Source organism: Bidens hawaiensis, unplaced genomic scaffold (genome assembly GCF_021521415.1).
Source record: "Bidens hawaiensis isolate Kalapana, Puna unplaced genomic scaffold, B.hawaiensis_p1.1 tig00001920_1, whole genome shotgun sequence".
Taxonomy (NCBI): Eukaryota; Viridiplantae; Streptophyta; class Magnoliopsida; order Asterales; family Asteraceae; genus Bidens; species Bidens hawaiensis.
The window spans coordinates 707,847-728,016 of record NW_027491107.1 but is presented as its reverse complement, the minus strand read 5'-3'; the positions used below and the strand labels follow the sequence as shown (position 1 = coordinate 728,016).

The 20,170-nt window shown below is 32.5% G+C and overlaps 1 protein-coding gene across 1 annotated transcript; it reads right to left on the bottom strand.

Annotated features, from left to right (window-relative positions):
* Positions 1-8,042: 8,042 nt before the first annotated feature.
* LOC143599004 (uncharacterized) lies at positions 8,043-19,876 on the bottom strand. Its single transcript, XM_077077079.1, has 7 exons — positions 19,729-19,876; positions 19,317-19,617; positions 13,902-13,961; positions 13,571-13,641; positions 9,952-10,586; positions 9,122-9,799; positions 8,043-8,651 (listed from the first exon to the last, which is right to left on the bottom strand). The coding sequence occupies exons 1-7, from the start codon at positions 19,874-19,876 to the stop codon at positions 8,043-8,045; spliced, it is 2,502 nt and encodes an 833-aa protein (XP_076933194.1).
* Between the last annotated feature and the right edge of the window lie 294 nt (positions 19,877-20,170).

Below are 20,170 nucleotides of genomic sequence, written 5' to 3'. Positions count from 1 at the left end.
TCTTTTTTGTTTATGGCCGGTATTTAATGTAAAAAATTTTTGTGGAAGACTTTAGCTACATCTTTCACATTAAAATGCCTCATTGTTTTAAATGTTGCTTCCCATGGCATTGCTTCATTATTGTATACTGATGGTAGAACAACCCATTCTTAATTTAAAATTCAAATATATTTGATGAAATAAAGCGACTATATTTGTAATACATTTTTTTTTGCATAATATAAAAAGACTTAATTATCTTTTTTTATTTGTATTAAATTATTCATTGTAATTTATACATTAACTTATCCTGTGTAATACACGGGTTTTTAAAGCTAGTATTTTATATATTAATTTTTGATTACGTATATAAATCACAAGTTTATATATATGTAAAATGAAAAAGGGGGGGGGGGAGGTTTATTTACCAAAATGGTTAATTTAAAATATATTTACCAATATAGGATTTTCTTTATGATCTTATCTTTTTTCACTTAATCTTATTCAATAAAACAATTCTCATTAAAAATTATATATAAAAAGCATAGATAGAAAAATGAAATATAAATAATAGAAATAATAGAAATTTTATTTCTTTACTTTTCGAATCGTTCAAATAAAAATATTCAAGAATATGTTTTTGGGAACAATTTCTTGTATTCATTTTTTTAATTACTTTTAAGGTAAAATTGATTGGAAACGAAGACTATTTTTTGGGTTTTTATTCTCTTTGTTTTTTAATTACTTTATTATTGCTACTTTTTCAAGTTGTTTTCTTATACATATAATTATTTAAAAATTGAGTTTGAGTTAATATTGATATTGGTACCGATATTGCTTAGTCAGACTTGGTTTAGTTTGCCATCGGTAGTGGTATGGTATTTTGCACTTGCAATCATAAATCTTGCGATATAAAAAATATATTTTTTGAATAAAACTTTCTTTTAACAAAATTTATATCGAAATATCGGCATTACAATTATACACAACAGCAAAAACCATAAAAACAAATGCAGATGCGGTATAGCGATCTTCAGTCAAAATTGGTTCGGTTCATGCAAGTACCGATAAAGTACTGGCATTCGTATAACTTTTGATATAAAATACTTTAGTTTGAACATAACTTTGTATTCAATAAATTTTAATCCTGAACGCCGAGAAAAAAATATTAAACACAACCGTGTATTATGTCTTTCTTTAAAATAAAAACATCTTTTTTGAAAATAAAACAACTCAATATTTGTATTTTTTCAAGCATAAACAGTTGTATTATCATTTATAAACATGATGTACCCCTAATAGATACATATAAAAAAACTTCGAAGAAAAACAATAAAAGAAAAAAAAACAATAACAAAGCAACGAAAAACCTAAAAGCAATTATGAACATAAGAGTTTTGTTATAATCCGTTTTGATAAATATGTAAATAAAAATATGAATATAAGAACAATTTCCAAAAACATGTTATGGATATTTTGTTTTAAACGAAATAAAATATAGAAATAAAAGTTTTAATTATTATTTTAACTTATTATTTTATCTATGTTTTTTATATAAAACTTTTTTTATAAAAATTATTTTGCTCAACAAGAATGAGAGTGAGAAAAGATAAGTTTATGAAAAAAAATCTATTTTGGTAAATATATTCCCCACTCATTCATTTTGGTAAAAAAATTCCTAAAACATATATAATATATATAAAAGTTTCAAAAATTAAACATTCACGGAAATTATGTTTCATCATAATAATATCTTGAATATAATATGACTATTATATTAAGTGTAGCCCATATTTAAAATGTTTACCCTTTATTTCAACTAAAAGTTGCCCTCGGCGTGATCGAAAGATTCAAACACACATAAAACATAATACATTATAATAATAAGTTCACTATCACACTACCTTACTTTTTCATTGCATGATTAAGTATGAAATCTATAAATAAATAAAAAAAACTATTTGAAAAACCAAAAAAACACAAAAAACTGGCTAAATGGAGATTAAAATTGGGTCCATCTTACAACAACAACACAACAATAAAAGAAAACATCAAAAACTAGCTAAATAGAGATTCACACATGGGTCCTTCAACTTACAACAACACAACAATACTATCAAAATAACTTCCATTTTAATTACTATTGTTAGTTTCAAATAAAAAATACATAAAGTAATTTTGAAATACTAAAAAAACAATGAATTTAGAGTGACTTGACCTCCCTAAATTTACTGTAGCTTGAAGTTTACAATTATATATTATATAATATTAATTTATAAAATCATGTATAATGCGTATTTTAAAATAGTAAAAAAGAGAAAGCATACTAAACACTAGGATACTGACCCGTGTAACACACAGACGGAAATTAATATATCTGTTAGGTAAATTTAACATTTAAACTTATAATTTCATCATCATCATCATCATCATCATCATCATCGTACTTATTAAATCTCACCAATAGCAAAGCTACGGTATGGTCTGAGGATGATAAGGTGTAGATAGCCTTGCCTCTACACCTTAGGAATAGAGACTCTGCTTCCGGTGAGACCCCGGCTCGAAATTATAATTTGTAACCTTGAAGTTAATAATTTTTAAACTCATAATTTTAAGGTTAACCTTAAAAAACATAAATATTATAAGTTAAAAACCTAACAGTTTGTAAGTAATGAATTTTTTAAACTACAAGTATTACAAAATAAATATTCATGAAACAATTATTTTATTATTTGCCATTAACACTAATAATTTTTAAACTTATAATTTTTAATCTCGAAATTAATAATTTTTAAACTTATAATTATAAGGTTAACCTTTAAAAACATAAATTTTATAAGTTAAAAACCTAAAAGTTTGTAAGTAATGGATTTTTTAAACTATAAGTATTACAAAATAAATATTCATGAAACGGTTATTTCTTTATTTGTCATTAACACTAATAATATTGAAACACCATTTAGATGTGCATGTTTATTAATAACCATCCAAGTTATTTACTTATTTTTGGAATAAAATTAGTGCGAGAAGTGTGAAAAATTATTATAACCAATCATAATTTTTCTTTTAATTTTATCTTTAATTTATTTTGAAGGGTATAATTGTAATCTTCATAAATGTGTGAACATGATAACTATTAATTGCTGGAGGTTTCAAATAATATTTTATATTTTATTTTACTTAAACACTTGCAAGAGGTTAGTATATGTATTATTCAAACATTTGCAAGTATTATTTTATTTTTTATTTTCTTAAACATTTGATTATGGTTACTATTTTTTTGTTTGTCTTTAATTACCGTATGTATTCCTCATGTTAACATTAGTGTCCCACAATTATTCAAATTAATGTTTTTTTTACCAACCTTTGTAAATGATAAATTATTTGTATATTAAGAAAAAACATTACATATCATACATGACAACTTATTATGTTTTACTTACACATCTCATAGACATGAGTTTGCATATTTTTTTTACATGTGCTCATCATAATACTTCAAATATAATTTATAAAACAAAATTTTACATCACCCTAATTACTTAGTTTCGTCAACTGTTTGTATTAATGTGTAGGTATGTACGCATGAATGTATGTACGTATGTAGGTACGCAAGTATGTGTAGGTGTGTATGTAAGTACGTAAGTATGTAGGTATACAAATATGTGTAGGAATGTAAGTATGTAGGTATATATGTATGTACGTACGTACGTACATTTGTATGTATGTGATATGTGTAGGTACATACGTAAGTATGTACGTTGGTATCTACGTAGGTAGATATGTATGTGTGTAGGTATAATAACTCAGATGATGTTAAAAATTGATTAAAAGTCTACCACAAAAACTATTACTTATAACGTAGTGAATTGTTCAATGTCTTAAAGATTTAAAATTTCTTGAATAAGAACTCCTAATAACAAGATAATTGTGGTTATGATTTAATTAATTAAGGCTTAAATGGTGGTAACGGATGGAGACATTGAATTATGATTTAATGATTCCAAAACACCAAATACATTTATACCCTTTTGAATTAAATATAGGTTGCAATAATGTGTAATTAATTACAAATATGCCATTTGGATTGTACACCATTGATTAAACACCATCAATGGTTCAGATTTACTTCTCGCACTTCTTACCCTAAAATCATTTCTCGCATGATCCATCCCATATATATATATATATATATATATATATTACTTAAAACATTATACAACATTTGTAAAACTTAAAAACTAAATGAACCTTTGAAATCATAAATTCAACTTCTTGAAAACGTTAGCTTGAACTTGATTCCCGTGTATTTAACAAAACTTAAAAATTAACTATTGACAAATTTTATTTGAAATACAAAAAAAAAAAAAACTTAATACTTGATTTAAAAAACAAGTCAGCAAGATCATGAATAATATATACAGAAAATAAAATAAGGAATCATTTAAAATGTGGAATATTATATCTTGTTCTAATAATTATCATACACTATCGGAAATCTTGTTATAATGTAAAAAGATTGGCTTCGAAAATTTTTGTTATAATTTTAATGTCAATATTTGAAGTATTCTTTTTTGTTTTATTGCTTTTTTAAATAAAACGCTAGTTAATTATCATAATTAAGAATGTTAGTTACATATTTTAACTTTGAATTCTAGTAAAAAAAGAGTTTAAAATTGCAAAAAGAAATACTATATTAGGAAATTGAATAATAAAAGTCAATTAAGTGATTATTGAATTTAATTAATAATGAATTAGATGAAAATATTATAAATAGTAATAGATTGAGTGACATCATATGTGGACAAGCTAGTATGGTGTCATGTGGACAATATGTTTTGTTTTAATAGTATGGCTAGATTAGATTCTAGTTTTAAGTATAACACTTTGGGGGTGTGTACTGGGGGGCGAGAAGAGGCTACAAATTAGGGGGTGGGGGGGGGGGGGGTGGGGGTTGGGAAATGAATATTTATCGTCTGGTTTTGGTTTATGTTTATTATTATTATTATATATGTGTGATGTATACATATATATATATATATATATATATGGGGCGGGGCTACAACACCATTACACCCTTAAAACAAAAACCTACCCTTTGCTGACTAGACACTACATATCGCAAGTCGTCCCATTTTGTAGCCCCTTCACTATATATAGCCTTATAGTACCTTGTTTATATTTTCAATGGATACTGATTATGATCTTGTAGTCCAACCAGTGTTTTAAAAACCGGTTCAAACCGACCAGTTTGCCTGAACATCGTACCGACGGTTTTTTTCTAGAATACCGGTTTTTACCGGCAAACCAGTTTTAAGTAAGAGAAATTTTTGGTATTTGCGGCCCATATTTTTCTAAAGTTACTATTAACCCAACAATTAACATTCAAACGTGTAAACTTTATGATTATTTTTTTTTAAATTGAGTGTTTTTGTATTATTTTTTTTAATATAGATTAACTTTTGGATTTTTTTTTTGTTATAGAATCATTTACTTTTGGGTTATTTTTGGAGTTGAAGTTTAATTTATAGAAAACTAGTTTTTATCCCCCGTAATACGGGGGTTGTTTACGTTATTCGTTTGTAATATTTATATATTTTTTAAATTTTAATTTTACTTATTGTAAGAAAGTTAATAATATACTTAGGGTTTGATGATGAAAGAGTTTCACAAATAAATGAGATGTTATAACCTGGTTAAAAATTATCTGGGTTTGGTGAGACCCATGACACGTTTAGTTTTTTGCTATAAAATTGTTTCCTACTTATAAATAATATCTTTTTTTTAAATCATATATTAATTTTTAGTATATCCTATTTTATAGTACTTTTATATCAAATATTTGGTGAGATTAATTTTAATTTAATGAGATGTTATAACTCGTTTAAGGACTATCTGGGTTTGGTGAGACCCATACCCGTGAATTCGGGTTAAACGCATGAGAAACCTTCATTTACAAATAATGCAATATGGTGGCTTGAGAGAATGTAGGAAGCAACCAAATAGCTTTTAAATGTTTCGTTTATATATATTATAGATTATAAGATAAATTATTCAACCGGTTGAACCTCCCGGTATAAACCGGTTCAATCGGTTATACCATTTTATAGTACAATCCGGTAAAAGTAAAATACTGGTTTTTAAAACATTGAGTCCAACCTACAATCATTGGTGATAACACGTATAGCAAAATATATCATTCATCAAGCCTTGATTTAAGATTGTTTTTACGCTAAAATTATCACTTTGTATGCGTGTGTTTTTTTTTTTTTTTTTTTTTTTTTTGTGAATCTAAGCATATTGGCTCATAGAGGATGTTTATGAGTTTTAAAAAACCAAGATAAAAACATGTTTAAAAATCTGGTTTAGATGCTCTAACATCAAAGGTTTGATAGCACATTCATAAAAAGTGTATTAGTGTGAATATATGTGATTTCCATTAGCAAAAACGCATGTTTGAATGAAAATCATCATGGATTTAATTAAATAGCGTTTACCCGGGTGAATTTTTCTAAGACGGGATGCCAACAGTCTATACTAATTTTGACATTTAAGGTTTGACTCACCCAAGAACATTATCAAGAAGGAAACCAACCACTATAGGAAATCCCATTAAATCGGGTTTCAAACCTAAAACCATTGTAATGATCGGTAAAATCAACCTCATCTTTGATAGAGGATTACATAAATATTTATATGGAAAACATACAACAATCAGTCCTCAATCATAGGAGTTGACCAGGATCAATATCGAGTAACAAATAAATACAATAATTATGGAGATTGACTTTCTTATTATCTAATAACCCCTTTCAATCGAAACGGTGGCGGTCCAAGTCGAAGCATAGTGCGGAAGGCTTCATATGAGGCACGTGGGAGACTTTTGGTGAAGATGTCTGCCACCTGAAGATTGGTTGGAACAAACCTTGTATATAATTTGCCAGAGGTAACAAGCTCCCTTATAAAGTGATAATCCAGATCAATGTGTTTAGCACGCTTATGAGAAACTGGGTTCTGAGTCATAAAAATAGCACTTTTGTTATCACAAAGAAGGGTGGGTCGATCGGGTGGTAAGGCATTTAGTTCCTGTAGTAAATGTGTAATCCAAACAATTTTCGCCGCCGTGTTAGCCATAGCCCTATACTCCGATTCGCAACTAGATCTTGAGACAGTCGGTTGTTTCCTTGCACTCCATGACACAAGATTTCCTTCTAAAAATATATAATAACCATAAGTGGATCGACGTGTATCAAGACATCGAGCCCAGCCAGCATCAGAGTATCCAACTAGAGAGGATCTATTAGGTCGACTGAATGTAAGACCAAATGAGAGGGTGCCTTTCACATAGCGAAGTATGCGTTTAACCGATTGAAAATGATCAATGGTTGGAGCGTGCAAAAACTGACAAACCTGATTAACAGCATAAGATAAATCTGGCCGCGTGATGGTTAAATACTGAAGAGCACCAACGAGAGACTGATATAACGTTGGATCGGAATAAGGTTCCCCGTTCGTGACAAAGGTTTCATGAGGTGCTAGCAGTGTACTGATCGGTTTGGAGTCATAGTGACCCACACGCTTAAGAATATCAGTGGCATACTTCGATTGCATGAGAAAGAGACCGGTGTCAGTATAGGCCACTTCTAGACCTAGGAAATAGTTGAGATCTCCAAGATATTTGATGGCAAACTCGGCATTAAGTCTGGAAATAAATGCACTTATAGTTGTCTCGTTATTTCTGGTAAGAATAAGATCATCCACATAAATGAGTAGATACATAGTGCATGCGGCTTGACGAAACACAAACAAAGAAATGTCAGCACGACTACAAGTGAAACCATAAGATAAGAGAAACGAGCTTAAACGTTGAAACCAAGCTCGTGGTGCTTGCTTTAGACCGTACAAAGCTTTGGATAATTTACACACATGATTGGGAAATTTCGGATTGACAAAGCCCGGTGGTTGCTCCATAAAAACGGTCTCATTTAAGTTCCCATTCAAAAAGGCATTTTTAAAATCAAGTTGATGTAACTTCCAGTTATTCAAAACAGCAAGGGATAAGACTATTCGAACAGTTGAGGCTTTAACAACGGGGCTAAACGTATGCGAATAGTCGAGACCCGGTATTTGTGTATAGCCTGGGCTACGAGACGAGCTTTGTATCGCTCGATAGACCCATCAGAATGATACTTAATGCGATAAACCCACTTTGACCCGACAATATTTGTAGACGGTGGACGAGGAACCAATGTCCACGTTCGGTTTATGTGTAAAGCATCAAGTTCTTCATGCATAGCGGCCAACCATTTTGGATCCTTGGCCGCTGATTTGATACCACGCGGTTCGGTGTGAGCGGTTAAAGCAACATGAAGAGAGTGAGTAGAGAGAGATGCTAAATCGACCATATGTTTCGGTTTAAAAATCCCGTCTTTTGACCTAGTGGTCATAGAGTGAGTGGAAGTTGGTATGGGTTCAGTAGCAGGGGTGTGAACAGGTGGGGTATTATTAGTATGATGAGTGGGGTTAGTTGTAGTATTAGTGGTTGCATGGGAAACATTGGTGGCTGATGGAATAAGTGGTGAGTTTGGCCCTGATGAGGAAATATTTTGAGCCGTGGGTGAGTCTGGGATGATTAATGGAGTTTGTGAGGGTGTAGTTTGAGATGTAGTGGGCTGGCATAAAGTGCAAGGATTTAAGCTAGTCAGTTGGTGGGCTATATGAGGGTGTGGATAATTGGATTGGTTGTGATGGGGATGAGTTTGATGCTGGTTCGTTGAGTTCTTCTAAAAAGGTTGTGATATCAAGATTAGACAAACTTGTCACAGTAGTGGAGCCTTGAAAGGGAAATACCGCTTCATTAAAACAAGCATGCCGAGTAATATAAATACGAGAAGTAGACGGATCAAGACACCTACGTCCTTTGTATTGTGGACTATACCCAATAAAAACAGATGGGATACTTCGTGGTGCAAGTTTATGTTTGGAATAATCTCGTAAATAGGGAAACACTTGACAACCAAAAGTGCGAAAATTTGCATATTGCGGGTCTTGATAAAAAAATTAATTTAAATGGCGACTTGTTGTCTAATAATGAAGTCGGCAATCGGTTAATAATAAATGTTGCCGAGGTAAAAGCCTCTACCCAATAAGAAGCGGAAATGTGAGCATTAAATAACATAGCTAGGCCCGTTTCAACAATATGTCTATGTTTCTGTTCCGCTCGACCATTTTGTTGAGGCGTGTAAGGACACGAATAGCGATGAAAAGTGCCATTTTCTTCAAAGATCCTTCGAACCGTGTGATTGACAAACTCCGTTCCACCTTCACTTTGAAGAACTTTGATCTTTCGTGCACATTGTGTTTGAACAAGATTTATAAAGGCCGGTAAAACCGCATATAACCCCGTTTTGGCTTTAAGAGGATAAAACCAAGTGAATCTAGAATAGTCATCAATAAAAACAACATAATATAAATAACCATCTTTAAAGAAAATAGGTGCCGGACCCCATAAATCACAATGTATAAGATCCAATGGATGTAAAGATCGTTTTAAATTAAGATCAAAAGAAAGTTTTTGTCCTTTCGCAAGATGACAAGGAGTGCAAATATTAGGTTTGGGCAAAACCGAAGTAACAGATAAAGCCCCTAATTTATTCAAAATAGAAATAACATGAAAAGCAACATGGCCTAAACGAGCATGCCATAATTTATAAGAAGCCCGGTTTGAAACTTTAGCAACCAAAGCTAGTGGAACTTCCTTTAGCACGTAAAGACCATTTTCACAACTTCCTTTAGCAAGAACCCTTTTTGTTTTCCGATCCTGAATATGAAAAAATGGTTGTGAAAAAAGAACATCAACCGGGTAGTCAGATGTTAACTTGCTGACATATAATAACTTTTTTGTTAAATTTGGAATGACAAGAACATCACGTAACGAAATATGATCAGAAATAATGTACCCATATGAGTAACCGGGAGCGATTTTCCATTGCCAAATATAACATGAGTATTACCTTGGTAAGGAGTGGACTGATTTAGAGATTCAAAGTCAGGAGACATATGCGCGGTTGCCCCGGAATCAACATTCCAATCCGGAGTATTTGTAGCAACGTGACATTGCGCATTAAAAGCTTTTGCCAAGGATTCATGTGAAGGAGACTTTTGTGAAGCATATCTTCGTAAATCGGGGCAAGAAGAAGCACCGTGACCATAGGTTTTGCAAAGTTGACAAGGAGGGGACTGCTTTTCTTGAGACCGACCCCAACCACCATTAAAACCCCCACGATAACCGCTGCCTTTATAATTACCTGAAGACCGACCACCACGAGAGTGCCGTGTGTGTTGACCATGAAAGGCAGCAGGTGGCGTGGAATTTTCATGTAGAGATTGAAGAAATAATTCATGGCTTTCTGCTTGGGTAACAAGATCACGAAAGAGCGACGCAGGTTTGATAGCCCGGATAGAAGTGGAAAATGTTTCAAAAGACGGTCCTAAACCGGAGAGAAACCAATGAAACTTTTCTTTTTCCACAACCGGCTGGCCGACCGCGGCAAGCTGGTCACATATGGATTTAAACCGACGACTGTAATCGGGTACAGTGGATGTACCTTTAGTCAGTTGACGAAGGGTATCACGCAAAGCATAAACGCGCTCAATAGAAGAACTACTATATGCATTTTCGAGAGCAACCCAGATATGGCGAGCCCGGTGATACCGAGAACTTCAGAGGCAGATTCTTCAGTAAGCGAGGCGTGCAAAAGAATGACGGCACGCTGATCATTATCATTCCAGGATGCGGCCTTAGTGTTGGGGACGGTGGCTGAAGAGATGAACCATCAATGTGACCTAGAAGCTTTTGAAAGGAGAAAATAGGAATCATGTGATCTCTCCATAGTAGATAATTAATTAGTAGAGGAGAGTTTGAGTGTAACAGGGTGCTCATTTGTCGGAGGATGAAGAAGAATCGGCCATGAGAAGAGGTAGGTTAAAGAGAGAAGGGGAATGAATTGGCTGATACCTTGGTAAAATCAACCTCAGATGATTACATAAATATTTATATGGAAAACACATACAACAATCACTCCTCAATCATAGGAGTTGACCAGGATCATAATTATGGAGATTGACTTTCTTATTATCAAATAACCATAATATCACAAACCTAAATCATCACCTTTATGTTATTAAACCAGAAGACCTACACATGATTGAAATGCTCCAAGAATATGTATGTGAGTGTGTGAGCCTGGTGAGGTGTTTGTAAAATAAAATTGGTGGTTGGACCGGAATGTGGGTTGTCGGCCGTTAGGTTATGTAAAGGGACTTTATGTTACAATTTTGGTTAGTGTCAATACATGTGTAGGATGGTGGCATGCAATTAAAAGATGGGGAAATTTTCAAATAAGCGTTTATGAAAACGTTTTTCAGGTTTTAGATGGTTTTAGGTGTCATTTTGCAAGAAATTCCCAAAACAGGTATTATAAACTAGTCGTGACGAGTAGTTTATGATTACACACGGGTAGGTTGTAGAACCGGTTAAAACTTGCCACATGCCCTTAAACTAACCGTAACGAGCATGTTCACTAATCATTTGCTCGTCACGACTAAATAAGTTTCATTTCTCGTAATCAACGCCCATGAGTAATTCATAAGTCATTTAATCGTGACGACTAGTTTACCTGGTTTACATTCCCTACACGAGTTGTTTATTAGTAGTTAACTCGCCGTTACTAGTTTAACCCTACAATCTAGTCGTCGCGACTAAAGAACTTATGAATTACTCGTGGGCGTTGATTACGAGGCATAAAACTTATTTAGTCGTGACGAGTAAATGGTTAGTAAATCTAATCGTTACGGTTAGTTTAAAGACACGTGTCAAGTTTTATTTTGGTTATACAAACTACTCGTTACGACCAGATTATAATACATATTTTGGGAATTTCTTACAAATGATACCTAAAACCTGAAAAACGTTTTCATAAACGCTTATTTTGGAAATATTCTCTTAAAGATGCTTAGTGTTTATTTGCATTTAATGCAGACATTTAGTGGATTTCTTTACTTACTGTTTTTAGCTACATGCACCTTAATTAAAAAGAAAAGTTCATATAAGGGTTAGACTAAACGCATCCCTCTCGTGTACTTGTCATACACTCTCCGCTAGACTTTCAATAACTTTAACAATTTTATTTGACATATTACTACCCTCTAACATTTTTTGTAAAGCTTATCATAATAGTAACATTAATTATTTTTTGCAAAGTTCTTTTTTATTTTATCTCTTTTATTGTTTATTATTTATAATCATAATAATAATATTTATTATCATTATAAATATATTTAAAGAAATAATGATATAATATCTTTATAAAACAATAAATTGATTTGTATATTTTTATCTTATTATATGTCTTCCATCCGACAAAAAATGTCCTTTGAATATATGTTGTTATGTTCGGGCGTATAAGAAAAGAAATAACTTGTTGATGATCAAGTAGATGTTGTTTAATCTCTTTTATTGATTAAAAAAATGCGTTTTTTTAAAGTGTAAGCTATCCCTAAAAATTATTAAAAAAACATATCCCAAAGTATTAAAACACAAAAAAAAGGTTTTATAAGATAATATGAAAAAAAGGAAAGAAAAACTCTTTAAGGAATAAAAAAACCTTTTTAAAATAATAATAATAACAAAAGATAACAAAATGGTAAAGGAAAAACAAAAAGGTTTGAATTGTATTAATGCAAAACTTGAGGGAAGTGATATGTTTAGTAAAATGAAGGGGAGTGGGGTACGTTTAACAGCACCCTTCTTCATATGAACTTCACAAACATATTAATATGTATACGTATTATAAGCTGTAATCTAATATTGTTTTAATGTAACATTCCGAGTTTCGTTTGGTATTTAAATGGGTCGTGTTTAATTGGATTTTAGAAGATAAATGTAATTATTCAAAATATGAAGGGCTAAGTCTCATTAGATAAAAAATTAAACATGAAACCATATCTATTAATATAACCACCATCTCATTTTATAATCATCTTGGCCTCCACATCAAGATTTAGAAAGAAAAAAAACCATTAGATCATTCTCATCCTGTCCTTTAAAAGTATGTGAGAGAAGTTTGCAAACTATAGGGTGAGGTTTTGAGTGTTTGTGATTGTAAATTATAGGATGGTGAGAGAAAATGTAGTGATTTTTTTTGTAAATTTGGAGAAACAAAATTTGCACCCATTTTTTTTTAACTAGTAATTGTACCAGCGCGTTGCCGCGGGCTGAGTTATTGGCATGCTTCGTTTGTGTTGAACAAGTTGAGATGGTCATTCGTGTTATGCAACAACAATATCGTTGGTAAATTAGAAGTTAAGTAAAAGGCTTCCTTACATAGGTAAGTTCAATAAACTACTAATATCTAACAGAATCCGAGGCCCCTAAACACATGAATAAAATGAAACAAAATACCGTAAACACATGAATAAAATGAAACGAAAAGATTAACATAATTTAAAATCCCTACAGTAGCAACATTTTTATTTCATAAAACTTACAAAAGTTTTGAAATCATGTATCTCATGCTTCAAACACCATAACCATCCATCAACGCAAATTCCATATGAGTTGTTCCTTCAAAAATAAACACGCCGCCCGCAATTGGAACCTTTCTGCATGCCACAAATAGAAAATAGATAATAGCAACACTAACAAAAAAACCTAATTATCTAACAATATCCGGATTAGAGTAATTAGATTTCAAACACATTAAGGTTTTGAAGATTCAAACACGCAAATGTAACAACATTCAAACACATTAAGGTTTTGAAGACTTAACCAATAGAAGTGATATTAAAATGCCCAAACAAACAAATTCTGCTCTTAACTACTATGATTAACATGCCAATATTCAAACCACAATAGAACTTACCTCAAAGAATGCAAATGACGGTGACCTTGACGTCCAGGCAAAGGGAAGTAAGGGAAAGCACTGCACAATTTTAACAGCCAAAAAGAATCAAACAATGAAAACAAACGAAAAGACAACTGTGGTAACCGTAATATTACTTGATCCAACATAAAAACCAAAGGTAATAGATAACAGTCTAATATTTACTGAAGCTTAACGACAAAATAACAAATGTGGACTTATGTAACTTAAACAATGCTGATTCAATATTTTATTTAGAAGAGTCTAGATACTTTATACCATTATAGATTGGTATGTATGGGATTGTTTAATATGACCTCATTCAAAAGCACTATTTTAGAAAAAAAAAGACTTCACCAATACAGTCATTTTTATGACTTCATTCATGCGTGTTAATAATGTTGTACATTCTTTACTTTAATTTAACCTTCGGAAAGTAACTTTGACAACTCAGTTGACTTTCTTCTATTTCTCTAATAAAAGTTCAAATTTCATGGTTTAGCTAACAATGACTAACACCTATAGTCACTAATCCATTATCCCTTTAACAGGACATTTTCTAATTTTGGTTACTCTGATTTTAGGGTATAAAAATGAAGTCAATAGAATTTATATGTTTCTTTATTAACTAATATATTTTAGGGATAAGAACCTAAGAATAGTTTATTCATGATAACTAACTAATACCTTTAGGAATCAACTAAGGTAGCTGAGAGTAACATGCCTATCCTAAATTAATTCCTAGTAAAATGAAAGGCTTACCAGAATTTCAATAATAATTCCCGAAACCGTAAACAATGGAAGTTGAGAGTTGAGTGCAGAGTGAAGACCAATATTGAAACATGGACTTCCTCAATTTAGAAACAAACCTATTAATTAATAAGCAAGGAAATCATGGTTAGAAAATTAGGGTTCATACACATAACTGAAGAAAAAAAGAATCACACGTACCCGATTGCGATTGTGATTGAAGAATAGTTGAATTAAGAGATTCGAGCATGAGAAATGTATGGTCACTGAGTTTGTGATCGGTGCACACAGTAGAGGAACTTGTTGTTGCTCGTCGTAGAGCTGCTAGTTCTCACTGCCATCGCCGATAAAAGTTGTTGTCGGGAAGCTTTTCATCGGTAATGTGAAGAATAAACGAAGCCACGTTCTCTTCTCCTGTTCTCTGTCTCTCTCAGTCTGTCTCAAACAGGGCAACAACAATAACATGCCACATATCATAGAAACTCTCGCACAAAAAAGTAGTATATTGTGCTTGGTAAATTGTACAAATGATCTATAGTGACTTATGTGAGTAGAGGTGAAGTACGTGGTGTGTGTGTGAACTGTGAATGAACAAAAAAGTAAGTAGGAGAGAAGGGGAACACGTGGATAAGTTGTGAACCATTTACAAAGTATGCTTTAAAAGATTGTACATTATGCTTTACTTAATATACATCTAGCTACAATGGTCTTACACTCACAAACCAAATACGCCTGTTTATATATATATATAATATTTGCTGAATTGGGTGTGAGTATAGGAGAGAGAAAATTGTTATAATAATGTATAAAAAATATTATTTAATTGAGCATGAAAAAGAAATATAGTGTTTTTTTAGTGTAATTATAGAGATGAGGATGAGAGAAAGGTTGAGAATGCTCTTTATAGCCCCAAATCCTGTTTTGAGTGAAAAACAACAAAGATCCAACAATTCCCGGAGATATAACCATCAAATCGGTCTCATATTTTAACAGAGTGTTCATATCATATAACAAAGATAACAAACATTTAGATATTCGATCATAGGTCTGGAAGTCTGATGTTTCTCAAGCAAATCGTAACAGTGAAGAAATGAGTTTTCCGGAAAATGTTTCAACTTTTCGACGACTGTAGCGGTGATTCCCGGGTATGAAGTGCATAGAGGTTCGTATATCGCATTAACAAGATTCCGTGGCCTTTTGAATCACCTAAATCGGAGCTCGTTTGATATAGTTTTTTTTTTTGGCTATTCAAGTGTTTTCGAACATAAACCGTAAATGTATATTTTTATTAAAAAGTTTACTTTTTGTGCATGGATTTGCATGAAACTTGGTAGGATGATAGTTTGGGTTTTAATTAATGATAAATCGGAGCTCGTTTGATATAGTTTTTTTTGGCTATTCATGTGTTTTCGAACATAAACCTTAAATGTATATTTTTATTAAAAAGTTTACTTTTTGTGTATGGATTTGCATGAAACTTGGTAGGATGATAGTTTGGGTTTTAATTAATGATAAAGTAATGAACTTTATAATAAACGAGCTATTTGGACAAGTTCGTGTTAAACGAGTAAAGGTTGGTTCCAAAAAAGAATGGGTAAACATAGTCTGTTTGACTCGAAACTTGGTGTAGTGATAAATTTATTGGGATAGATTAATAAAGTTTAGAACTTTACATTGTTTAAGGTTAGGGTAACAACGAACGCATTACGGGTTTTGCGAGTTTGAGCCGGGTCTTGCGGATGGGTACCGGTTCTAGCAATTTTGGTTCAGTATGTGTTAGAGAATTTTGCGAACCTTTCATGGTTAGGTTCTTGTTCAAGTGAACCTATTTATTGATAGCCTAGTTAATTAACGTTGCTAATATGATTAACTTGAGTAGTTAATTATTTAACAGTGTTCACGGCTCAGATACGATATCAGATGTGCCTCTAAAGTTCAGAAGGATAAGCGACTCAAGTGAGTGTTAGTCCCATTTTCCTTTTTAAATGTTTAGGCAATGTTTTCAGACCCGACCCGAACGTTGACCTGGACGCCTTACAGGATCAAAGGTTGGACCTACTCGGGAGGGCGGACCGGACACCGGATAACGCCATAAATAATATATTATATATAATTATAAAATTAGTTACTCTTTTAGACTGGTTAAAAGAAAATAAAATTGAAGAAATTATCTTTAACTTTAATAACTTTTATTAAACGTCATTTGTTAATTGTCTATTTTGTAGTATTTATTACTTTTTAATACGATAAGTTACTTGACTTTTAAGTTCTAAACATCAAAACAAAAGTCTAGCTCTACACTACACATATTATTTGGGCTTTTCAAGCCCAAGTTGGATAAATAAATGCCAGCAGCCATACTGCTTAACAATAAACCCTACCTTGCTTATTATTTTTCTTTGTTTACATCCGCCGCACACAACAATGCAACAATCATAGTCGTGGCCACCGTCTGTCGGAATATCCTTTCGGTTCATTTTATTTTAAATAATCTTTTCTTCAGTATACCTACTTTAATAGTCCCATTATCAACACAAATCCCTTTTTCAGCTAGAGAGTCCGGGCGAAGGTAGAGAGCGGCGATGATATCGAATGGTCTGTCATTAGAATATAGGTGGATTTTGATTATTTTTTTATCTTTTTTTAGAAAAAAAGCTTTTTATCGGTTCACTCGCCGGTTCCCCGGGTCTGATCCGACCGCCACCCGGGAAACCTGGTCGATGTTTTAAGAAATGGGTCAAATACTCTAACCTAAACCAGTATAAGTACCGGGTCCCAGTCGGTCCAACCGGCCGGGCCGGGTTTCAAAACACTGGTTTTAGGGCTGTATACATACTCAAAAAGAAGGTTAAAAGACGAAACGGCTCATTTATATAAAAAGGTTAATACATAAATATTAAGACAGGAATGTAAGTTGCTTAATGATATAAAATACTTAGCCGTTTTTACGTTAAGATTGTATGAGGAATGTGAGTACGTCATGATGTGGACGTTAGGGAGGTTAGTGTACTTATACTTGTCAACATCATGAATGCTCGTGAACGATATGTGCGTGCTTACACAATAGACATGTGCTATTTCTGTGGATTGTGCAAATGATAGTTGATGTGTTGTTACTTCAACAATTGCAATCTATGTTCCTTATATGGTTATGTGTTAAGTGTACATTAAATGGTTATGTGCTTATTGTTCTTTCTATAGATACGAGTCAACAATATGTGATTTGACACTAAGGTTCTTTCTCTATATATGAATTAACGTCTCCTTTATGGATATGAATAGAGTTCCTTCAATGGATATGAATTAGTGCGAATGTAAATGTGTATGAATGCTATGTGTAGACTACTTAGTATATGTTCATGTGTAGACCCTTCGGGCCTCATGCATACACAACAAGTTAGGATGACAAATCCCTCTAACTTTGAATGGCTTGGTTTGGAGTAAGCATAGACAACTTGATTAGATTATGAACAAGTATAGACAGCTCAATTATGAGCAAGTATAGATGGATCGGTTATGAGCAAGCACATGAGGCTCGTTTATGAGCAAGCATAGAAGGCTCGGTTATGAGCTAGCATATATGGCTCGGCTATGAGCAAGCATAGACGGCTCGATTATGGATTGATTAATAGACCGACATAGAACAATTAAAGAATGAACGAGTAATCATAAGTTATGTATGAATGTTTGAAAGATGTGATTTTGTTATAAGATGTTTTTATGAAAAGAATGAAAAAGAAGAACCTAATGTTTACGTAAACTAGAACTCAGCGTGTAGTTAACTTTTAGTATGCATGCATATATTTTAGATGACGTGGAACGCTTGGAGTGCGTACGAGGCTATCCATGTGGAAGATTAGTTAGAAAAAGAAGATAAATGTATAAAAGTTATAGTTTCTGCTGCAAGTTGTATGCTTCAGCTGTATTAAACTGAATTCATGAGTAAATCTAAAGCTAAGTAGGGCCGGGTTTGTTTTATTCGCGATTACGAATCAATTAGTTGTCTTAGCTAACCAATTACCTTGTATAGCTTGTCGGTAGACGCGATTTAGGTTGTCAACGATTTAATTATATAAGTTTTCCTGAAAATTGAGGAACAAGCTGGGGGGAGGGGGGTCGGCGATGGTGGTAGAGAGAAAGGAGGGAAAGAATATTATTTTGTTTATTTGCTAAATGGTACTTGATTCTATGGTTGATGGTTCAAAAGTAGATTAAAGTTAGTTGAGGGGTTAGTTTTGTACATGAATTATAGTTATAATCAAATAAGATAAATAAATAAATAAATAAAATGTTATACAACAACGAACTTTATTGATAAAATACTCGAACCCGAACCCGGGTCGGGTAATGATTACAAATAAAAAAAGAAACGGAAACCCGAAATGTTACACAATTCACTTAGTTATTAAGGGATTGTCTCATCTTTAAAGCGAGTTAACTTATCTTTATAAAAAACCACTTGCTTACATAAAATGATGTTTTAGTAAAAGGGTCTAGAGTTATATCTTTATTTAATTATCATGGAATAACGTGACTAACGATGTTATTCTCACATTTAATCACCATAGCAAGCTCAAAATCACATGTTAACTAATAAGCCATTAAAGCAAGTTAAGAGTAGTTTTAACCAAGATTATACACTTTTATCTTTGATCTTCTTTGTACCTTAAATTATAACCCAAAATGGGTTCAACAATAATGATATCCTCCAACATACCAAAACTAGCTGTCACCCCACCGGTAGTAGGAGATGTAAGGATTGGTACATAGAATAACTTTTTATTGGATTGATAATCATATAAAGCAGAAGAGATTTTAGCCATTTGCATCAAGCTCAAACTTCCTTTTTGCATGCGTGCCCCTCCAGAAGCACACACTATAATAAGAGGTAGAAATTCTTTAGTCGCGTATTCAATCAAACGGGTAATTTTCTCCTTAACTACAGATCCCATACTACCCCCATAAACTGAAAATCATAACCGCAATTGCTACGTTAATACCGTCTAGTTGCCCTATGCCTGTTTGAACAGCCTCGATTAATCCTGTCTTTCTTTGATAAAGTCGATCCGATTTTTACAAGGCTCCTCCTCTGAATGAAATTCAATGGGATCCAGAGAGACCATGTCTTCATCCATAGGCTCCCAAGTACTCGGATTGATCGAAAGTTCGATTCTATCTGAACTACTCATTTTCAAATGATATCCACATTGTTCACAAAGATTCATTTTTGATTTAAAAAGTTCTTATAATTTAATCCATAACAATTTTCACATTGAACCCGCAAATGCTTGTATTTTTGAGTTACATCCAGATCAGTAGAACTTTCCAGATCAGTAGAACTTTCTCGTATAATTTGATCACTCATTCTGGCATCCGCGTTTTTACTACTATTTCCACTTTCACCACAAATGGAACTAGAAATGTAATTGTGACTGGAATTGTCACTACCACTTACAGTGTAACTATCAATATAGATTTGAGACTAAAGATAGCTGTCAATACAACTATTCATGTGATTA

What these genes read in the sequence shown, in the direction of transcription:
- LOC143599004 (XM_077077079.1), bottom strand. Translation starts at nt 19,876, where the DNA reads ATGAATCTTTGTGAACAATGTGGATATCATTTGAAAATGAGTAGTTCA. An exon ending in TCATTCAGAGGAGGAGCCTT is followed by an intron (nt 19,618 to 19,728) that starts GTAAAAATCGGA and finishes TATGATTTTCAG; the next exon opens with TTTATGGGGGTAGTATGGGA. An exon ending in ATTTTGGGTTATAATTTAAG is followed by an intron (nt 13,962 to 19,316) that starts GTACAAAGAAGA and finishes AAAATTGTGCAG; the next exon opens with TGCTTTCCCTTACTTCCCTT.